Raw genomic sequence first — 18,662 nt, forward strand, 5'->3', positions numbered from 1 at the left:
GACACCTCATACGTCACATACTGTCACCTCATACGTCACATACTGACACCTCATACGTCACATACTGACACCTCATACGTCACATACTGACACCTCACACGTCACATACTGACACCTCATACGTCACATACTGACACCTCACACGTCACATACTGACACCTCACACGTCACATACTGACACCTCATACGTCACATACTGACACCTCATACGTCACATACTGACACCTCACACGTCACATACTGACACCTCATACGTCACATACTGACACCTCATACGTCACTTACTGACACCTCATACGTCACATACTGTCACCTCATACGTCACATACTGACACCTCATACGTCACATACTGACACCTCATACGTCACATACTGACACCTCATACGTCACATACGTATACGCCCTCGCCCAGCAGAGAGGTAGCACCGTGGCTAACGTTAGCTGTGATGCTAGCGGAGTGTTCCGAGGGATAATATGAGAGAAAGAAGGTGCGAATCTGGTAACAAATGAAGGAAGAATTAATTCCCAAGAAAAACAGCAGGGGGTCCGTGGTCTGGCGGTGGTTCGGCTTCAAGCGGGAATATGTCGACTAGACAACTTTAATTTGTCAAGTGTGGGGCACAAGCGTTGCTATTAAAACTAACATAACTGCTAATAAAGTAAGTAGCATCGTTTGAAAAGTCAACTGCTAATAACTTTAATAAATACAGTTTTGGTCAATTGACTTAGTTGTGATTTCCTTCTCTGCACGAAAGTTTAAAAGTAGCATATATTAATGCAGTATGTAGAAGAATGTTTTAATGTAGACACATAGAATCATCATAATGCTGTCATTATATGCATTAAGTGTTCATTCACTAAGGCAAAAGACCAAGATATATATCGTATATCGCGATATGGCTTGAAATTATCGCGATATTAAAAAAAGGCCGTATCGCCCAGCCCTAGCTGTCAGTACTGAGCCAATTGAATTGTCATCAACCAAACCCCACCACCCACCACAGTAGCCCTTGTCGCCGTTTCCCGTCTTTGTCCATTTTTGCCCTAAATTGGCCTGCATCTCTTTATTTTCTCATAGTTCCTTCCTTCTGACACACTCAAATATCTGACAACTTTTGTCCATTTGTTGTTGCATCCCAGCTTATTTTTGAGAAATTAATTACGGTGGAAACTCAATTTACAAACGTATTTTTTTTGTAAATCAAAAAGTTTGTATATACTGTATATGCGTGTATGTGTATGTATGTATATATATATATATATATATATATATATATATATATATATATATACATACATAGATAGACATAGATAAGACAGACAGCAAGATAGATAGACATAGGTAAGACAGACAGCAAAATGAGCAATCTATTGACATTTCAAAATACCGTGTGTGTGCGCCCACACACACAGAGACACACACAGTGGCAATGCTTTTGCTGCTACTGCAAGATGCCGCAGATCGTGCCCTGCGGGGGGAGCGCATATTTCACGACCAAAGTGACAAATATTTATTTGAACGCTTTAGGCTACCTCAGCTGTCCCCCCTTTCTTAAACTTACGTTTTGACAATATGTTTTTCCCCCACGGGATAATACGAATTTCTCTTCTGTAATCTGTTTGTGTTTTCTCCATGTGTTCGATGTTCGGCTTTTCCGCCGGAATTGTGCCCTTATATGGGGAATTAAGGGTGTTTACCTATGCAAATTATGAAATTAAGGGTGTTTACATATTTATATTGGGGAAATAAGGGCGTGTTTACATGGAGATTATGAAAGGCACGCACATCAGCAACTTAAGAACCGCAGGTGGGAACAATTTGGCGGTTTAAGAACATGTCATGAATTTGAATGGACTCCTCTTAGGAAATCACTTAGGAGGAAAAGTTAGGAACTTATTGCTGAATGGGGCCCAGTGTGCTGACTGAATTGTCATCACAATGGATGTGCTACCAGGCATGTAATGTCTGCACTGCAAGCACACAGTGGGTGAATGACATCTTTGTAAATCAAAAAAGTTTGTACTTTGCGGTTTCATGTCCAGGTTCCACTGGACATGACTTAATTTGCTGTCAATATTTACTATTTGAAAAAAATATCAGCTGAGATGCATTTTACATGAGAATCCCATACTGTATCACAGGAGAGAACAGTCAATCGAATTTTGATTTCAATTTTGCCTTGTCACTATCATAAAAATAATATAATAAAGAAAAAACGATTATTGAGCCGTGCAACGTGCATACAAATCCCTGGGCTTGTCACGGCGAAACGGATGAGTGAGCGTGTGAGTGATAACAGAACGACGTCTCCGAGAAGTATGGGTTCCCACCATAGTTGGTACTTTTTATTTGACACAGTGCTGGTATGGCTGATCAATAATCATCACTAAACATAACAACAAAAGGCAATTCCGCGTTAACGAAGTCGTAGAATTGGCCATTGAACATAATCTGCTGTTAAACGCCGAATACCACAGGAACTGACATAAATGTAATGCTGTCATTCTGAGGAGAAGGAACATTTTTTAGGGGAAATAATGTGTCTGGGACCGCTCATTCATCCTTGAAATACGTCCTAAACTAATCAATGTCTAGACAGCCGCTTAAAACTGCAACTAAACTACAAAGCGGAAGCTAGCGAGAACAATCTATACATGCTCAACACATCTTATCTGCTTGTGTGGTTGTGAACGATATCATCGACGTAAGATCAATGTACAAACTGGACAGCAGCCACAACTTGAGAGGCTGTCTGTTTTTTTGTTTAAAAGCCTCAAGTTGTCGCTACAGGTTAAGTTAAGAGCAGCAGCACATTTCCCCTCCTTGAAAATGACAGTACTGTGCACCACATCTGGTCTGATTTGCTAACAAAATAAAGGTATAAACAAAGTATTTTATCCAAGCATAATGTACTTATAGCGCTTATTGATACGAAAAATGATTATGCTTTGTTTTCAAATATTGGTCAATATATTCTAAAGGTGTATTGCACCTAAAATATTTTGGGGATTTTAGTGTTTTATTAGATGCTATTTATGTAACATCTAACCGAGCTATACCAACCAGTATAGCTCAGTTGGTAGAGTGGCCGTGCCAGCAACTTAAGGGTTGCAGGTTCGATTCCCGCTTCCGTCATCCTAGTCACTGCCGTTGTGTCCTTGGGCAAGACACTTTACCCACCTGCTCCCAGTGCCAACCACACTAGTTTAAATGTAACTTAGATATTGGGTTTCACTATGTAAAGCGCTTTGAGTCACTAGAGAAAAGCGCTATATAAAATATAATTCACTTCACTTCATGAGAGAAGAAGCACGCACTGTGGTGGCCAAATAAGTGTAAAAAGTAAAAAACATAATACAATTTTTTTAAATCAAAACATCGTTTCTACTGTTTTATTATTGATATTATATTGATTTATGTTTTGTTACTATTACTCTTATTTTACATGTTTATTTGTTTCTCATTTATATTTGTAGTTCTTTTAATGTATATTTAAAGTTGAATTTTGTACGTCGTGGTCGCATGTTTGTGCACGGATCGTTTCCCCAAGATGCAGACGGAACTCCGGAGGCAGCGTGCAGGCAGGGCAATAGTTTATTTTCCATATATCAGTCCGTAAAACAAAAAAAATGCAGCAAAATTACAAACTAACACAAGGAAAGCGTGCCGATTGCACAGGGAGCTAAGGCAGAAAACTAGCACTGGAAAGCTAACATGGAAAGAGGAATCAAAGGAGTACTAATGTAACTAATAATGTAACAGCCAGACCGAGTGTAGCGAAAGGCAGGAATATATAGCTCTCTGATCCGGGCCCGGGAGCAGGTGAGCGTCCCGAACACTAATCAGAGGCAAGTGAAAATATTCCGCACCCATGTCAGACAAGAAACCCGAACCCAGGGGTGCTGAAAAGAAATAAGGGAGTCTTGGACAAAAACAAAACATGGTCTGGGAGACGGATCATCACACTTTTAGTGTTACAATACTCATGATTTCAAAGAAATGAATAATTGTATCAATAGTGATTTCAATACCAATTAAAATAATCAGGATTATTTATTTTTTTCTTCCCATAATCGTGCAGCCCTACTGTATCCTCCTGAGAGCCAGCGTCCCCTGCAGTGGACATGTGTGTTATGCACAGCAGGGCTATTTTTTGTTTCCAAAGTTTGTAACTGACAAAAACAAATGTCCACTGCAGAGGATGCTGGTTCTGATGAGGTTCTAAAAACATAAGTGACATGCCTTTTTCTCTCTGCCTGCTCTTCCCTCTAACCTCCTGCATTCTTTCTCATTTCTATCCATTATCATATTTGTCTATTGTCCTTTCCCAACTCAGCTGTGTCAGTTGGAGGAGGACAGCACTTCCCAGCCCAAACAGGAGGTACAGCTTCCTGTCTTCAACGCGTGTGATTTTTATGTGTTAATGCCGCTTGGTGTTTTGTGTGCGTGTGACTTTTGCATGCTTCTACGTCCACGCATTGGTCAGCCAATATATTTACATGTTTGAAGGTTTGATCTCTGTTGATGTTTTCACTAGTTTGCAATGAGAACATACTCATCATCCTTGAAAAGGCCATTTTAGCACCGACTCTTGTCAATTGTTGGACTCTGTTGTGTTCTCAGAACCAGGGTCCTCTGGTGTTGGTCTGTTTCTTTGTCAGTTATACATATTAACAGGTGTGTAACAGTATCGTAGATACCACAGTATTGCGGTTTCAAAGTTTTCACAATAATGCCGTGACACGTGACGATATCAAACAAAAACTTGGGGTGTATTTTCTTTCTGGTGCTTTAGCTTTGGCTGGGTCTGAAAAGAATCTTCGCAAGTCGTTAAATGAAGAGTATTGTTGTCCGGTAATTACGGTGGTAAGTAAAGGTATTCTCGTGCGTGTGGCTTCGTGACAATAATGATAATATTGTACCGTTAGATTTTAATAACGTTACATCCCTACATATTACAAACCCCGTTTTCATATGAGCTGGGAAATTGTTAGATGTAAATATAAACAGAATACAATGATTTACAAAAAATGTTCAAGCCATATTCAGTTGAATATGCTACAAAGACAACACATTTGATGTTCAAACTGATAAACATTTTTTTTTTTTTGCAAATAATCATTAACTTTAGAATTTGATGCCAGCAACACGTGACAAAAAAGTTGGGAAAGGTGGCAATAAATACTGATGAACTTAAGGAATGCTCATCAAACACTTATTTGGAACATCCCACAGGTGTGCAGGCTAATTAGGAACAGGTGGGTGCCATGATTGGGTATAAAAACAGCTTCCCAAAAAATGCTCAGTCTTTCACAAGAAAGGATGGGGCGAGGTACACCCCTTTGTGACCAAATAGTCAAACAGTTTAAGAACAACCTTTCTCAAAGTGCAATTGCAAGAAATTTAGGGATTTCAACATCTACGCTCCATAATATCATCAAAAGGTTCAGAGAATCTGGAGAAATCACTCCACGTAAGCGGCATGGCCGGAAACCAACATTGAATGACCGTGACCTTCCATCCCTCAGACGGCACTGTATCAAAAACTGACATCAATCTCTAAAGGATATCACCACATGGGCCCAGGAACACTTCAGAAAACCAATGTCACTAAATACAGTTTGTCGATACATTTGTAAGTGCAAGTTAAAGCTCTACTCTGCTAAGCGAAAGCCATTTATCAACAACATCCAGAAACGCCGCCGGCTTCTTTGGGCCCGAGATCATCTAAGATGGACTGATGCAAGGTGGAAAAGGGTTCTGTGGTCTGACGAGTCCAAATTTCAAATTGTATTTGGAAATATTCGACATTGTGTCATCCGGACCAAAGGGGAAGCAAACCATCCAGACTGTTATCGACGAAAAGTTCAAAAGCCAGCATGTGTGATGGTATGGGGGTGCATTAGTGCCCAAGGCATGGGTAACTTACACATCTGTGAAGGCACCATTAATGCTGAAAGGTACATACAGGTTTTGGAACAACATAAGCTGCCATCCAGGCGCCATCTTTTTCATGGACGCCCCTGCTTATTTCAGCAAGCCTGCCAAGCCACATTCAGCACGTGTTACAACAGCGTGGCTTTGTAAAAAAAGAGTGCGGGTACATTCCTGGCCTGCCTGCAGTCCAGACCTGTCTCCAATCAAAAATGTGTGGTGCATTATGAAGTTCATTTAAGTCGGTGCTCTGAAGCTCTACATAAAACAAGAATGGGAAAGAATTCCACTTTCAAAGCTTCAACAATTAGTTTCCTCAGTTCCAAAACGTTTAGTGTTGTTAAAAGAAAAGGTGATGTAACTACTTATGCACGTGTTGCAGCCATGAAATTCTAAGGTAATTATTATTTGCAAAAGTAAAAATACATTCATGAGTTTCAACATCAAATATGTTGTCTTTGTAGCATATTCAACTGAATATGGCTTAAAAAGGATTTGCAAATCATTGTATTCTGTTTATATTTACATCTAACACAATTTCCCAACTCATATGGAAATAGGGTTTGTCGTAAAAATTGTCACCGTTGTCAAAACAGGACTATTTCATGGCTAAATTAGGGCTTAAAGGCATACTTTTATATTAAAGGCTTAAAAAATGTATTCACAATGTTTATGTGAAACCATTTTTATCCTTTTTTAATCAAACTTGAAATTCATCAGATCAAAGTTTTGTACTGAAACAAACTCATTGGAAAATAAATTTACTTTCTTAGTGCAAAATAAAAAATGTAACTTCCTGACATTTTTACGACTGGGATTTGAACCCTGTACGACTGCTTACAAGGCCAGCAGTATTGTTATCAGTGTTGGAGCAGGACGAGACTAGGAATACAATTAGACCCTACAGACAGCGTGTGATCTGACTGTAGAGGACAATGACTCTCTATTTATTCTTGTCAAAATATTGAACTTTTAGGACATATCTTTCATACATATTTGAAAGCTCTGCAAAGGTCCTTGTGTAAGCACAAATCTCTACATAGCAAGCTTTGAAATCCTGCCATGACACGCCACAAACGTCCTTCTGATCTAAGCTTGTCTTCTTTTGCCCTTCTTTGTCTTTCTCCCCCCCCCACTTAATGCCCTCCAGTTTCTGGATAAGTCAAAGGATGTCTTACTAAAGCACCAGGCCAGTATCAATGAGCTGAAGCGAGCCCTGAAGGAGCCCAACAGCAAGCTGATGAGCCGTGAGAAGCGTCTGTCAGCAAGCTCGCCACCCGGCACACCGGATAAAAAAGCTGTGAGTTTGAAATAAGTGTGACGATGAGGCCTTACGCCATTTGTGACACAGTGTCAATACCTCAAATTCAGATCTTCCCCCACCCTGTCAACATGTATTCATGTTCTAGTCCATCCACTCTCAAGCAGCTCTCTTGAGAAATCCTTCTCTCTCTCTCTTTTTGAATATGTCAAGGTTTACACAACTTTTCATACAAATGGAAATGACTAAGATGTGTAAGTCTTTGGTCCACATTGTGTGTTACTGTTACAAATCTAAAGTTTCATATTGATATGTCTTTGCGATGAAGTACCTTATCAGAAATTCTAATCCGTGCTCCACTTGAAAGATCCGTACAGTTTCTCAAAAATGTCACAAGTGTCCTTGAGCACGACAGTGAATTTCTAACTGATCGTGATTCCTCTGTCATCAGTGGATGATGAATGGATGCAAGTGACACGCGTGACTGTGTTGCACAACACTTTGCACTGCTTTTTGACTTGAAATGTGACATTGTACTGTCAAACCCTTTGCAAGTAGTAGCACTGACCAAATTACAGTAGGTACCAGTTGTAAGCTGAGGAAAAATAGCACAATTTTATCATGTAACTTGAACGCAAATAAGAAAAACAAACTACTAACTAATTTTACTATAATAGTTTTATGAAGTAATGCAATTAGAATGCTTGCTCAGTGATGTTTTTTGGATGATTCTTTATTTATTTCAATGAATATCATCCGTTTCTTATTATCAGCATTGTCCTTCTCACTCACTTTCTTCTTACCCATGTTTGGAAAACCAACGTTTTGTCTTCCTAACTGTAAGCTAACAAGCTGTCCAGTACGACACGGGGTGTTTTTGTCTGATCTTACAGGGTTCATCGTGACATTTGCTATGCCAACTTAAAAGGCCTATTAAAACCCACTACAACCGACCACGCAGTCTGATAGTTTATATATCAATGATGAAATATTAACATTGCAACACATGCCAATACGGCCTTTTTAGTTTACTAAATTACAATTTTAAATTTCCCGCCAAGTGTCCTGTTGAAAACGTCGCAGTATGATGACACGTGCGTTTGACGTCACCGGTTGTAGCGGACATTTTTTTACAGCCCGATCCAGGCTATAAGTAGTCTGCTTCAATCGCATGATTACACAGTATTCTGGACATCTGTGTTGCTGAATCTTTTGCAATTTGTTCAATTAATAATGGAGACATCAAAGAAGAAAGATGTAGGTGGGAAGCGGTGTATTGCAGCTGCCTTTAGCAACAAAGACAGCCGGTGTTTCCTTGTTTAAAATTCTCAAAGGTGAAGCTTTACTATGGAACAGAGCAGTCAAGCGAACATGGTTAATGACCACATGTCAACCGGCAGGTTTCGGTGAGAAAATTGTGGTAATAAGTTGGCTTTTACCGTAGTTATGAGCGGAGCTTGCGTCCTCCTGCAGCTGCGTGGCTTCCCTCAGAGACACTGGCGGTCAACACACCCGTGGCCACACCCCTCTGACTTTCAGGTACCATATAATCTCACTAAAACACTAGTAACACAAAAAGCAGATAAGGGATTTTCCAGAATGATCCTAGTAATTGTGTCTAATAACATGTTAATCGCTCCCACTGCCCTCGCCTTTTTTTTTTTCTTTCTAGCCCCTCTCTCACTATCCTCATCCACAAATCTTTCATCCTCGCTCAAATTAATAGGGGAATTGTTGCTTTCTCGGTCCGAATCGCTTTGGCTGCTGGTGGCCTTGATTGTAAACAATGTTCAGATGTGAGGCGCTCCACAACCCGTGACGTCACGCGCACATTGTCTGCTACTTCCGGTACAGGCAAGGCTTTTTTATTAGCAACCAAAAGTTGCGCACTTTATGGTCGATGTTCTCTACTAAATCCTTTCAGCAAAAATATGTCAATATCGCGAAATGATCAAGTATGACACAGAATGGACCTGCTATCCCCGTTGAAATAAGAAAATCTCATTTCAGTAGGCCTTTAAAGGATAACAATTATCTAAGAGACTGATATTATATAGGTGTGATACTTTGGGCACCTAACCATTTGATCCAATTCCTGGGGTGACATTATGATTCTGAATTGCTTCACGGTTTAAACTGATTCTCGTAATTTGGCATAATAATTCTGATGAAATCTTTTCAAAACAGATTACAGGCTAAAAAACTCATTTTTGATTGCATTGAGATTACCTATTTTTTGGGGGGAGAATCTGATTATTTTAATAAAAAAATGCAAATGAAACTTTTAAAAAATGATAAATCAATTTAGAATTGGGATGAATAACAATCGCGATTTGAATGTGAATCTAATTTTTTGTTCACCTGTAGTTCTTATCCTAAAAAACGTGTGAGCTGAAACACTCGTAAACCAAGGTACTATTGTACTTTGTTTATAGTAATTTGTGTTTAAAATGTTCACTATGTAAATGCACTTGACAGCAACAAAAAATATTATTTCCAGATTTCCACACAGGATTTGTCTTCGTCCTGAATTTTACAAGCTTTAAATCCTATTTTGGAACCACGCTTAACACATTTGGGCTTTTTGAGTGTATTGCTATCATTTCAATTTATCAGCAGAAAATGTTTGCAGATTGTGGGACAACGAGTTTAGCTAACAATTTTTGCAATGCCATCTATTTTGTGTCTTGTTATTCCACTGGAGAGCGTTGGGTAATACAATATGGTCATGGTTTATTTGTTCCGGACATGCAAAATAGTCCCCATTTGCTTTGCAAATGATTTAGGATTGTTGTTTGGGAAGTTGTCAAGGACTCCCCATTGCATGTCAAAGTTGTTTCGGTTTCTTTAGTATTATTAGCACTTATTGTTCTGTGCAAGTCTGGTTTACTATACTTCAACTCAGCCAAAGCACTAATGGCTGTTCTTCCATCTTTTTCACTTCCTATTGCCGGCCAGTTGGGGGGCCGAGCGGTGGCAACAGACTCCATTAACAGCCTGTCTGTAGAGGGGTTCATCCAGAAGAATCTGGCGACTTCACCTGAGGTTGAATATTTCTCAGATTTTCCTCTATCATGATGATGTTTTACCATTCATAACATCACAACTGTTAGAATCCCTAACTGTGCTCTTATGGTGGACATAAATCTAAATGCATGTTTCGCAAATCTCCATCAATCATGGAGATTCTATTATCTGTTGCAGGTATTGTCAATTTGTCTAACTGTGTTTAATTTATACCAACATAGGGTTCTGAGGAGTGGGTATTGATTGAAAAACAAGACAGTTGTCATCAAGAACATGACTGGAAAGTAAAAGAAAATACATCTCCTCCATCTGATTCCTCCTGGGAGAATAAACAACAGGAAAAAGTGATACACAATGCCAAATTGATGCATATTGAGGGGACAGGGTCTGACAGAAAAGAAACGAAAAGCCACCTTGATGAATGTCCATCAACAAAATCTGCCAAAGAGGTAGCTCTTCACTCTGAGCAGCGGCCCAGTAACAGAGGTCGTTTTGAGATTCAATTATTGGCAAATGCAGTGTTGTCTGAAGACAAATCTCCAAGCAAACCATCTGAAGCCTTAAGCGCTGCACCGGGCTCACATCAGATGAAGGAATACATGGCTTCAAGGCCGAGGAAAAAGAGGAGACCACAGAGTTTAAACCTGGGAATGCCTCCAGAGCTTGCCTCCGGGAAAGGAGAAACCGATTCTTCTGCAGACGAAGACGAGGAGTCGGACAGTAAATCTGAAGCAGGATATTATTGTCAAGCAGCAGCGGAAGAGTTGATAACACTTGATCGAGAACCAGAAAAGAGTGAGGCTTTCAGTGCCTATGAAGACATGTCAGAGAACATAGAGGAAGTACAAAGTCAGGATAATTGCAATCAAGATGCAGAACAAAGTAAGGTAAGGCTAGCAGAAATAAATGGACCTGGAAAAGTAGAACATGGTAGCTCATTTTCAGGTACTAAAAGCGAGAGTGTAATTAAGAAAAGGGGAAAGGGCTTTATTGACAATAAAGAGCTAGCAGAGGTCAAATTACGACAGGTCAAAACTCATGAGAGAAGGATAAGTAACTCTGGAGAGGATATTGAAGGTTTTCTGGGAGACAGACGTCAAAGGACGTCTCTCCACCGATTGTCAGGCAGCCATCAGTCAGAAATCACCAGGATTGTTCCTCTCAAGCCAGAGCGGTCAAAGAGCATCGCGTGTAAGGATGACCAAGACAAAACCGGACAGGCTGAGCAAGCAAGGACTACAAGAAGAGAATACCGCTGGTCGGTTGGCTCTCCAGAGAGCTCCTCAGACCTCAACTGGACTGACGTCTCTACCCTCCATTCAGCATTTGAAGTCGATATGGAGAGTATCACTAAACAAGAGCATCCTGATGATAGCTATCAGTCCTGGAAAGAGTACTCAGAAAGTCAGGTGTTTGCCTCAAAAAACCCATCGCTTTCCAAAACGATTCCTCCAGCACCACCAGTGAAAACCCAAAAGGCTCGAGAATCAGGGCTGATTCTACGAAACAGCCGAAATGCAGTCAGAGAGCCGAGCCTGGAATCAGCCAAGAAGAGACATTCGGTAACTCTTGGCATCTGCTTTTCGGTCATTGGAAGTACAGCATCGCATGAGCTTTAGACCTGCATGGCGTTTGTATTTTTCCTCTTTTTGCATCCATCTTTACAGTCTGTGAAGAGCAGTTGAAGCTAAGCTTTATGTCCATCTTGGTGGTCCATTGAACAGTCAAATCTTTTTCCTGCATCGCAATAAGCCCCATTTTCAGTTTTTAATTTCCTCACCCGTGATGCTCTTTTGATGCTTCTAAAGAGTTGACGTCCACAAGACATGCTGAGGTCTTGCAAGCTGTGCCAATGTCCTGCATAACTTCATGCATGACTGCCCTTTGAAGAAATATTTATTTCCTTTTTATCTTTTTGTCAAATTAAGTGTTTGTCTTTCAAGTTTGCGCTGCAGAAGGCTCATATTTTATCACTCGACTAGTTCCTTTCATTTTTCCATGTTATTTTCTAGCTGGATCACCATATTATTTATTTGCATATTTTAATCTATTTGCATATCATTTCTAAAAGAAAACCAAAATAAGTTAAAATCATTGAAATTAATTCATTTGTCACAGGAAACAACCCAGTTGAGTGACAGGTTGAATTGGTTTGGTTACAGTTCACTGAGGAACTACATTGAACGGAATCAAAGGATTTTACAAAAAGTTTTATTCTGTAGACTATTCATTTATTTTTTTTCTCCTCACCTGGATAAAAAGCAAATAATACCCATTCCTCAGTTGAAAGCCCAGCAGGCAGTAAACATAAAGAACCACAGCTCAGTGTCAGTCAGATTTGCTGCCTTCATCATAAAGAGTTAGCATGCATTTGGCCCTGGACTGAAGGTGAAGTATGATTCTAACTTTATATTGATCAGCTCATTGCACAGATTGCATGGTTATTTTTGTTATTTTAGTCTTGAGATTTATGAGTACATCCCTACAAAAAATAAAAATAACCTATGGCTCTAGAGCTTTTGATGACTGCATCTGGCTCTCAGATAAATTCTAGCTGACATTGCTTAACACAGGGGTGCCCACACTTTTTCTGCAGGCGAGCTACTTTTCAATTGACCAACTCGAGGGGATCTACCTCATTTATATATATCATTTATATTTATTTATTTATGAAAGAGACATTTTTGTAAACAAGTTAAATGTGTTTAATGATAATACAAGCATGTGTAACACATATAGATGTCTTTCTTTCACAAAGACAAGAATATAAGTTGGTGTATTACCTGATTCTGATGACTTGCATTGATTGGAATCAGACAGTAATGATGATAACGCCCACATTTTCAAATGGAGGAGAAAAAAAAGTTGTCCTTTCTGTACAATACCACATGAAAGTGGTTGGTTTTTGGCATCTAATTCATCCAGCTTCCAAACACTTTACAAGAAAAACATTGGCGGAAAATTCCGTAGCTTGCTTGATTGACATTCACGGCACCCGAGGGTCTTGTGAGATGACGCTGGCTGCTGCCAGTTCATTATTATGAAAAAATGACAGAGAGGAAGGCGAGAAACACTTTTTATTTCAACAGACTTTCACGCCGTCCCTTCCGTCAAAACTCTAAAAGCCGACTGCACATTTCCTATCTTCACAATAAAAGCCCTGCTTCATGCTGCCTGCGCTAACAAAATAAGAGTCTCGGAAAACTGGCGTGCACAAATAATCGCTCAGAAAGCTGGCGTGCACATCACTTGTGCACGCCAGCTTTCTGAGACTCTGTATTTAGTTAGCGCAGGCAGCATGAAGCAGGGCTTTTATTGTGAAGATAGGAAATGTGCAGTCGGCCTTTAGAGTTTTGACGGAAGGTACGGCGCGAGAGTCTGTTGAAATAAAAATTGTTTCTCGCCTTCCTCTCGGTCATATTTTCATAATAATGATCTTGCAGCAGCCAGCGTCATCTCACAAGACCCTCCGGTACCGTGAATGTCATTTAAGTGGCGTCTTGGTGAAGATTGATGATCACTAATTTTTAGGTCTATTTTTTTTAAAAGCCTGGCTGGAGATCGACTGACACACCCCCCGCGGTCGACTGGTAGCTCGCGATCGACGTAATGGGCACCCCTGGCTTAACACAATAAGTAATTAATAATTCCGCTGGTAATCACAGTGTTAAAAATGACGTTCAAATTATAAAACATTCTTATGCATTTTAATGTAACCATCCGTTTTCTATCGCACCTGTTCAAGATGTCGCATTAATGGTAAGAAGTATTATATTATTGGTTAACTTTTAGAATAAAGTTATTAAAAATAATTAAGAGACTTATTATAGTCTAAAAATGTTGGTCTTTAATAAAAATGCACGCATTTAGTTGTATTCAGTGTTAAAAAATATATGGCTCTCATGGAAATACATTTTGAAATATTTGGCTTTCATGGCTCCCTCTGCCAAAAAGGTTCCCGACCCCTGGAATAAATGATGAAAAAAACACTTAATTGAATGGTTTAAAAGAGAAGAAAACACGAAAAAATTGTCAATTATATTTTGAAACAAAGTTCATCTTCAATTTCGACTCTTTAAAATTCAACCGAAAAAAATGAAGAGGAAAAACTCGCTAATTCGAATCTTTTTGAAAAAATAAAAAAATAATTTAGGGAACATCATTAGTAATTTTTCCTGATTAAGATTAATTTTTGAATTTTGATGACACTGCACTTTGTTAGAATATATAACAGATTGGACCAAGCTACATTTCTAACAAAGACAAATCATTATTTCTTCTAGATTTTCCAGAACAAAAATTTTAAAAGAAATTCAAAAGACTTTGAAATAAGAATTAAATTGGATTCTACAGATGTTCTACATTTGCCAGAATAATTTTTGGGAATTTTAATCATAATAGGTTTGAAGAAATATTTCACAAATATTCTTTGTCAGAAAAACAGAAGCTAAAATGAAGAATTAATTTAAAATGTATTTATTATTCTTTACAATAAAAAAAATAAATTGATGTTGCCCACCCTTATTTTATAAACAGATTTCGTTAAAAGTAATGTTTGATTGTGTCACAGCTGCTATCCGGTCTACTTGCTGTCTCTAATAGCTCACGCTGGAATTGAGAAAAATCTCACAATTCTTTTTTCCCCCTGAAGGGATTATGACAATTTTTGCAGTAATGATAGCGCACGTTCACTCCGTGTTTTTAACATGTTAAAGAAAAGAACACAATTTAAGCACAGTCTTGTATTCAGCCATTATTTATTAATTACTTTTTAAACTATATCTCAATTCTGTACACTGCTGCTGGAGTTTTAATTTTCCTGAGGGAACTCTCCTGAAGGAATCAATAAAGATTATCTATCTAGTATGGCTGCGAATCTTTGGGTGTCCCACGATTCGATTCAATATTGATTCTTGGGGTCACAACTCGATTCAAAATCGATTTTTTTTTTCAATTCAACATGATTCTCGATTCAAAAACGATTTTTTCCCAAATTAAAAGGATTCTCTATTCATTCAATACATAGATTTCAGCAGGATCTACCCCAGTCTGCTGACATGCTAGCAGAGTAGTAGATTTTTGTAAAAAGCTTCTATAATTGTAAAGGACAATGTTTTAGCAACTGATTGGAATATTGTAAAATTTGTTTTAACTACTAAACGAACCAATACTATGACTTATTTTATCTTTGTGAAAATATTGGATTGATTGATTGATACTTTTATTAGTAGATTGCACAGTACAGTACATATTCCGTACAATTGACCACTAAATGGTAACAGCCGAACAAGTTTTTCAACTAGTTTAAGTCGGGGTCCTCGTCAATCATTCACAGTGTGTTGTCCAGCTTATGAGATGCCATGCAAGTGTAAGCCACTGTGACACTATTGTTCTTTTTTTTATTTTTATAAATGTCTAAAGATAATGTCAATGAGGGATTTTTAATCACTGCTATGCTGAAATTATAACTAATATTGATACTGTTGTTGATAATATTCATTTTTGTTTCACTACTTTTGGTTTGTTCTGTGTCGTGTTTGTGTCTCCTCTCAATTGCTCTGTTTAATGCAGTTCTTAGTGTTGCTGGGTCAGGTTCGGTTTTGGAATTGGATTGCATTGTTATGGTATTGCTGTGTATTGTTTTGTTGGATTGCTAAAAAAAAATAGATTTTAAAAAATGAGAATCGATTCTGAATCGCACAACGTGAGAATCGCGATTCAAATTCGAATCGATTTTTTTCCCCACAGCCCTACTATCTAGCTATATATATTTAATAAGTTATTCAGAGGCCAGCATGACCCGTTTAATACGTCACACTTTCAATCCCTGTCAGTCTGTGAAATAGTGAAATAGATTTCTCAATTGTTCTTCACTAGTCAGGTTATTATCCTTGATATGCGTTTCTTTTATTTTTTTACAGAAATGGTTTTCATTCATGCTCAATTTTTCTGTTGGTTCTACGCAAAATGATTTGCTCCACGTGCATTTTCTTCACCTAACTGACGGTTTTCTTTGTGTTCATCCACTAGTAAACTTGAATGTTTGCGTCCTCTTCATGAGAAATGTGTGTTCTGCTTGAGGGGCCTCAGTCAACTTCAACTTGTTCAAATTTGCTCTTTCTTCTTCTTCCACCTGCAGGAGCCCGTCCCTGCTCTCTTTGTTTATGACGAGCCATTCGCTAATTCCAAGGTTGTTCATTTGTATTCAAACCCATTCTCATTCACTGCACCCCTCATTGGTGAAATTGCATGAATTTCCAATTTCTGCAGACTCGTTTTCCTGAGGCTGAAATTACTTAAATGTGTTGCCTCTCATTGACTGTTCAGTGGCCGTTTCGAGATGAGCTTAAATTGAATGCGGGTACTAAAAAGTCTTGTATTCATCTGTTGCTGGAATATTTATTTTTAATGTTTGCTAAAGTTAGAATTAAATCCCTTTTATTTGTGCTTGATTTTTGGTGTGACACCCTATTAATTTAACCTGAACGTATAGGATTTAGTAATGTAGCTAATGGCATTATGAGGGATATTACTTTCATAACCATTCTATTTAATCAAAACCGATTGAGTTTGAGCTTAATGAGGCATAGCGGCAATTTGGATTTAATTATTCACACACTTTCAATGGTCCTTCACATAATATTTACAGTATCCTGTAAAGTGAGTGAATCTACAGCAGAGGTGTCAAACTCATTTTAGATCAGGGGCCACATGGAGAAAAATCTACTCCCAAGTGGGCCGGCCTGGTTTAATCACAGCACGATAACTTAAAAGTAAAGACAACTGTAGATTTATTTATTTTTTGGTTTAAAAATAGAACAAGCACATTTTGAAATCGTACAAATCATAATGATGTTGCGGTTAATACTATTCTATCTTCATTTGCTGTTTTTTATACTTTCTGAATACATTATGTGATACTGTTAATCAGTCAACTGATTGGTGTTCATTTTCGATCCATAAAGATAAAAAAATATCAACATCAAATTATCGGATGTTATTTTTGTAGTTTGATCATTTTCCTCGACTGATGTACTAACACAGGGGTAGGGAACCTATGGCTCTAGAGCCAGATGTGGCTCTTTTGAAGACTGCATCTGGCTCTCGGATAAATCTGAGCTGACCTTGCTTAACACGATAAGTCATGAATAATTCCACTTGTTAAAAATGACGTTCAAAATATAAAACATTCTCATGCTTTTTTATGTTCAAGAACATGCATTAATGGTAAGAAGTCATTTATTTATTATTGGTTAGTGTGGGGCTTGCCCTCCTGGGGGTTCTTCGGACCACCAAGAGCCTGTTTTAGGGTTACAATATTGTTTTATTTTATTTTTCTCTCAGTTGCTTTCCAGCAATTGTCTTTATCTCTTTCGTCCTCACTCGCGCTCTGGCTCCAGCCCCAACCCTGTCTCTCCTCCTGGCTGCTGCTTATAACAGAGCGACAGGTGATTACATAACAAGGCCCAGGTGGGCCATCTACACACCTGTCGCTGATTTCGAGGCCGGGCCTGGCAACATCCTGCTTTGCTGCAGGCCTGCAGGCCACGCTCCCTCCACAGTTAGCTTCAGAATAACAATGTTATTATAAAGAATAAGAGACCTATTATACTCTGGAAATGTTGGTCTTACTTAAAAATGCACGTGTTTAGTGGTGTTCAGTGTTAAAAAAAATATTATATGGCTCTTAGGGAAATTCATTTTAAAATATTTGGCTTCTTGGCTCTCTCAGCCAAAAAGGTTCCCAACCCCTGCACTAACATGTGGTTTATTTTGTACATAATTAGCATCATCTGCAAAGATATGAAAAATGGCCACTGCGACATCCAGTGGACACATTTAGAACAGCTGTTTCTGTCATTCAATAACTACCAACGGGCCGGGTAAATCCTGTTCGTGGGCCTGATTTGGCCCTCGGACCGTACGTTTGACAGCCCTGAGCTACAGTGACTATGTCAATGTGAAGCCCAGTATGAAAGTTGCATCCATCCCATTAGCATAACATTTTTAGCATGGGTCTGCAGTAATCTAAGAGTGGCGACTATCTGTACTCCTCTCAGAAGGAGCTGAGTGACAGCAGGCTGCAGGCAGCTGTCACCAGTGAAGAGGAACAGCAGCAAGACACCATGGGCTGCATAAGGCAACCTCATTTGGGAATTGAACGCAAGTGCTCCAGCATGACAGTCAGCTCCACGTCCAGCCTAGAGGCCGAGGTCGACTTCACCGTCCTCACGGATCTCCACCCCTGCATTGAGGACATGGCGAAAGGCGTGTCCGATTCAGGAGAGGAGCGACAGCCCGAAGTCGGACGGGAGGACTTTGAGGAAACGTCCCAGTTCTATTCAGCATATCTCATGGGTTCAAGGGACAAATCTCCCTTAGAGGATAAACTTCCTGAAGAGGGACTTTATCATGAGGTAGTCAGATTAATGTTTTCG

General features: G+C 39.0%; 1 protein-coding gene across 8 annotated transcripts in view; it reads left to right on the forward strand.

The window, feature by feature from the left end:
- LOC133535173 (band 4.1-like protein 1) overlaps positions 1 to 18,662 on the forward strand; it is a 229,924-nt gene that overhangs the window by 192,724 nt on the left and 18,538 nt on the right. For 3 of the 8 annotated variants that reach the window (XM_061874732.1, XM_061874733.1, XM_061874737.1), the window contains 6 exons: positions 4,339 to 4,383; positions 7,087 to 7,236; positions 10,156 to 10,242; positions 10,446 to 11,786; positions 16,364 to 16,414; positions 18,285 to 18,641. In XM_061874732.1, the coding sequence (XP_061730716.1) occupies positions 4,339 to 4,383; positions 7,087 to 7,236; positions 10,156 to 10,242; positions 10,446 to 11,786; positions 16,364 to 16,414; positions 18,285 to 18,641 (2,031 nt within the window). The remainder of the gene's footprint in view (positions 1 to 4,338; positions 4,384 to 7,086; positions 7,237 to 10,155; positions 10,243 to 10,445; positions 11,787 to 16,363; positions 16,415 to 18,284; positions 18,642 to 18,662) is intronic. The other 5 variants (XM_061874734.1, XM_061874736.1, XM_061874738.1 and 2 more) reach the window with 4 other exon arrangements.

This window comes from Nerophis ophidion, linkage group LG16 (assembly GCF_033978795.1).
Source record: "Nerophis ophidion isolate RoL-2023_Sa linkage group LG16, RoL_Noph_v1.0, whole genome shotgun sequence".
Lineage (NCBI taxonomy): Eukaryota > Metazoa > Chordata > Actinopteri > Syngnathiformes > Syngnathidae > Nerophis > Nerophis ophidion.